At 61.9% G+C, this 1,636-nt stretch overlaps 1 protein-coding gene across 1 annotated transcript in view; it reads right to left on the bottom strand.

Annotated features, from left to right (window-relative positions):
- ATOH8 (atonal homolog 8 (Drosophila)) overlaps nucleotides 1-750 on the bottom strand; it is a 21,930-nt gene extending 21,180 nt beyond the window's left edge. The window contains exon 1 of the mRNA XM_011965822.1: nucleotides 39-750. Within this exon, the coding sequence (XP_011821212.1) occupies nucleotides 39-350 (312 nt within the window). The 5' untranslated portion in view covers nucleotides 351-750. The remainder of the gene's footprint in view (nucleotides 1-38) is intronic.
- Between the last annotated feature and the right edge of the window lie 886 nt (nucleotides 751-1,636).

Genomic DNA, 1,636 nt, shown 5'->3' with positions numbered 1-1,636 from the left:
ATCACATCTTGGCTGAATACCAAGGGATCCACTCATACTGATCCTGAGCCCTGTGCCAACTTCCCCCAAATAGGGGAAAAGGTCACTGAGATCCCGGGAACGGCCGGGGCCACTGGGGCTGGCACTGGCACTGGGACCGGGACCGGCTGCAGCCGATGGGTCCTGTCCCGCAGCCCGTTGGTGGCGACTGCGCGGGGCTCGGGCGCTTCCAAGTCCAATCGGAAAGTTTTATAGCCGTTCGCGCGCCGCGCCGGCTCCTTGCCTTTCCGCTTGAGCTTCTTGAGGCCGTTCAGCTCCTTCACGCACACGGTCTTCCACGGCCCGTCCTCGAGGACCGGGATGTGCTTCATGGCGCGGGCGGCGCGCGAGGCAGGAGCGTGGGGCTGCCCGGGCCGCCGCCGCGCTCAGCGCCGAGAAGTCTCTGGCTCTCCCCCTTCGCCCGCCCTCCCCTCCCTCTCCTCTCCCTTTCTCCCCCTCGCCCGGGGCAGCTGCGCCGCCGGCTTCGCGAAGCCGCCGGGCTGTCCGTTCCCGGAGCGCTCAGAGTGTCATCTGAAGTCGCTGCCGCCTTGCCAGCATTTCTGGAGAACGCCCGCTGCGCTCCATCTGTGTTTGTTTAGCCTCAGTTTACACAGAAGCCCAGTTCGCGAGATCAGTCAGCGCCGCCGCCCGGAGAGGAGGCAGCTCCCGCCGCCACCGCCTCCCCAGCCCCGGCCGCCCGAGCCGCGAGCGCCTTTAAAGAAACAGGAAGCATTTTTCAAAACAGCTGGGCCGCCGGCCGCCTCCTTTGTCCGCGTGCTCCCTACCTCCCCCCACCCCCATCCCCTTGGCCCAGAACCTGCCTCCTCGGCTCTCCCTCCCCGCCCCTACTCAAGTCAGGGGCGCTTCTATGTTCCCAGAGGACAGTCCGCTTCTTCACAACAGCCCCGAGCACGTGATTTATGGGCCCCCCGGCCCTTCCCCAAATCACAGCGGGGCCTTCTCTCCCTGGCCTTGCAGGCCTCTCGGTGACGGTGACGCAGCTCCGACCTTGCCCACCCGGCACCTTCCCGCCACTCCCTCCGCCCCAACTCTCCGAGAGACAGAAAACGCCGGGAGCTGGGACTTCTGCTGCGGGCCGATGGGGAAGGGGAGACTCCGGAGTTGCCCGGCGACCCGCACCCGCCAGGCACGGCAGCCCAGTCCACTCTCACTTGCTGGAGCGGGGAAGCAAGAGGAGCAGAGGGCTTAAGACAGGGAAACTGAGTCTCCGAAAGTTCCAAAGTCACAGAGGCAGAGGAGGGTGGAAGCTTCAGTTTAGGCAGACCTAACGTCTGCGAGCCTCTGCAGTCACCTCATTCCAGGCGCCCTGCTAAGCCGGGATTTACTCATCTATGAAATGAGAAATTCGGACAACATCAACGCCTAAATCATAGCATTGCTCTGAGGAATTAAAGCACTAGGCACATAGGAAGGGGTCGTCAAATGGTAGATGTCATTATTGTTATTATTTATCGAGGCAAAACAGTTACTTGAGGCAGATTTCCTGGGCCCAAACCCCAGCTCTGCCACTCACTGCATGACCTTGGGAAAGTGACTTAACCACTCTGTGCCTCACTTTCCTTACCTGTAAAACGAAGGTTATAATCGTACCTGCCTC

Source organism: Mandrillus leucophaeus, unplaced genomic scaffold (genome assembly GCF_000951045.1).
Source record: "Mandrillus leucophaeus isolate KB7577 unplaced genomic scaffold, Mleu.le_1.0 Scaffold737, whole genome shotgun sequence".
Lineage (NCBI taxonomy): Eukaryota > Metazoa > Chordata > Mammalia > Primates > Cercopithecidae > Mandrillus > Mandrillus leucophaeus.
Note: the sequence above shows the minus strand (reverse complement) of the source record. Positions and strands in the feature narration are given on the sequence as shown.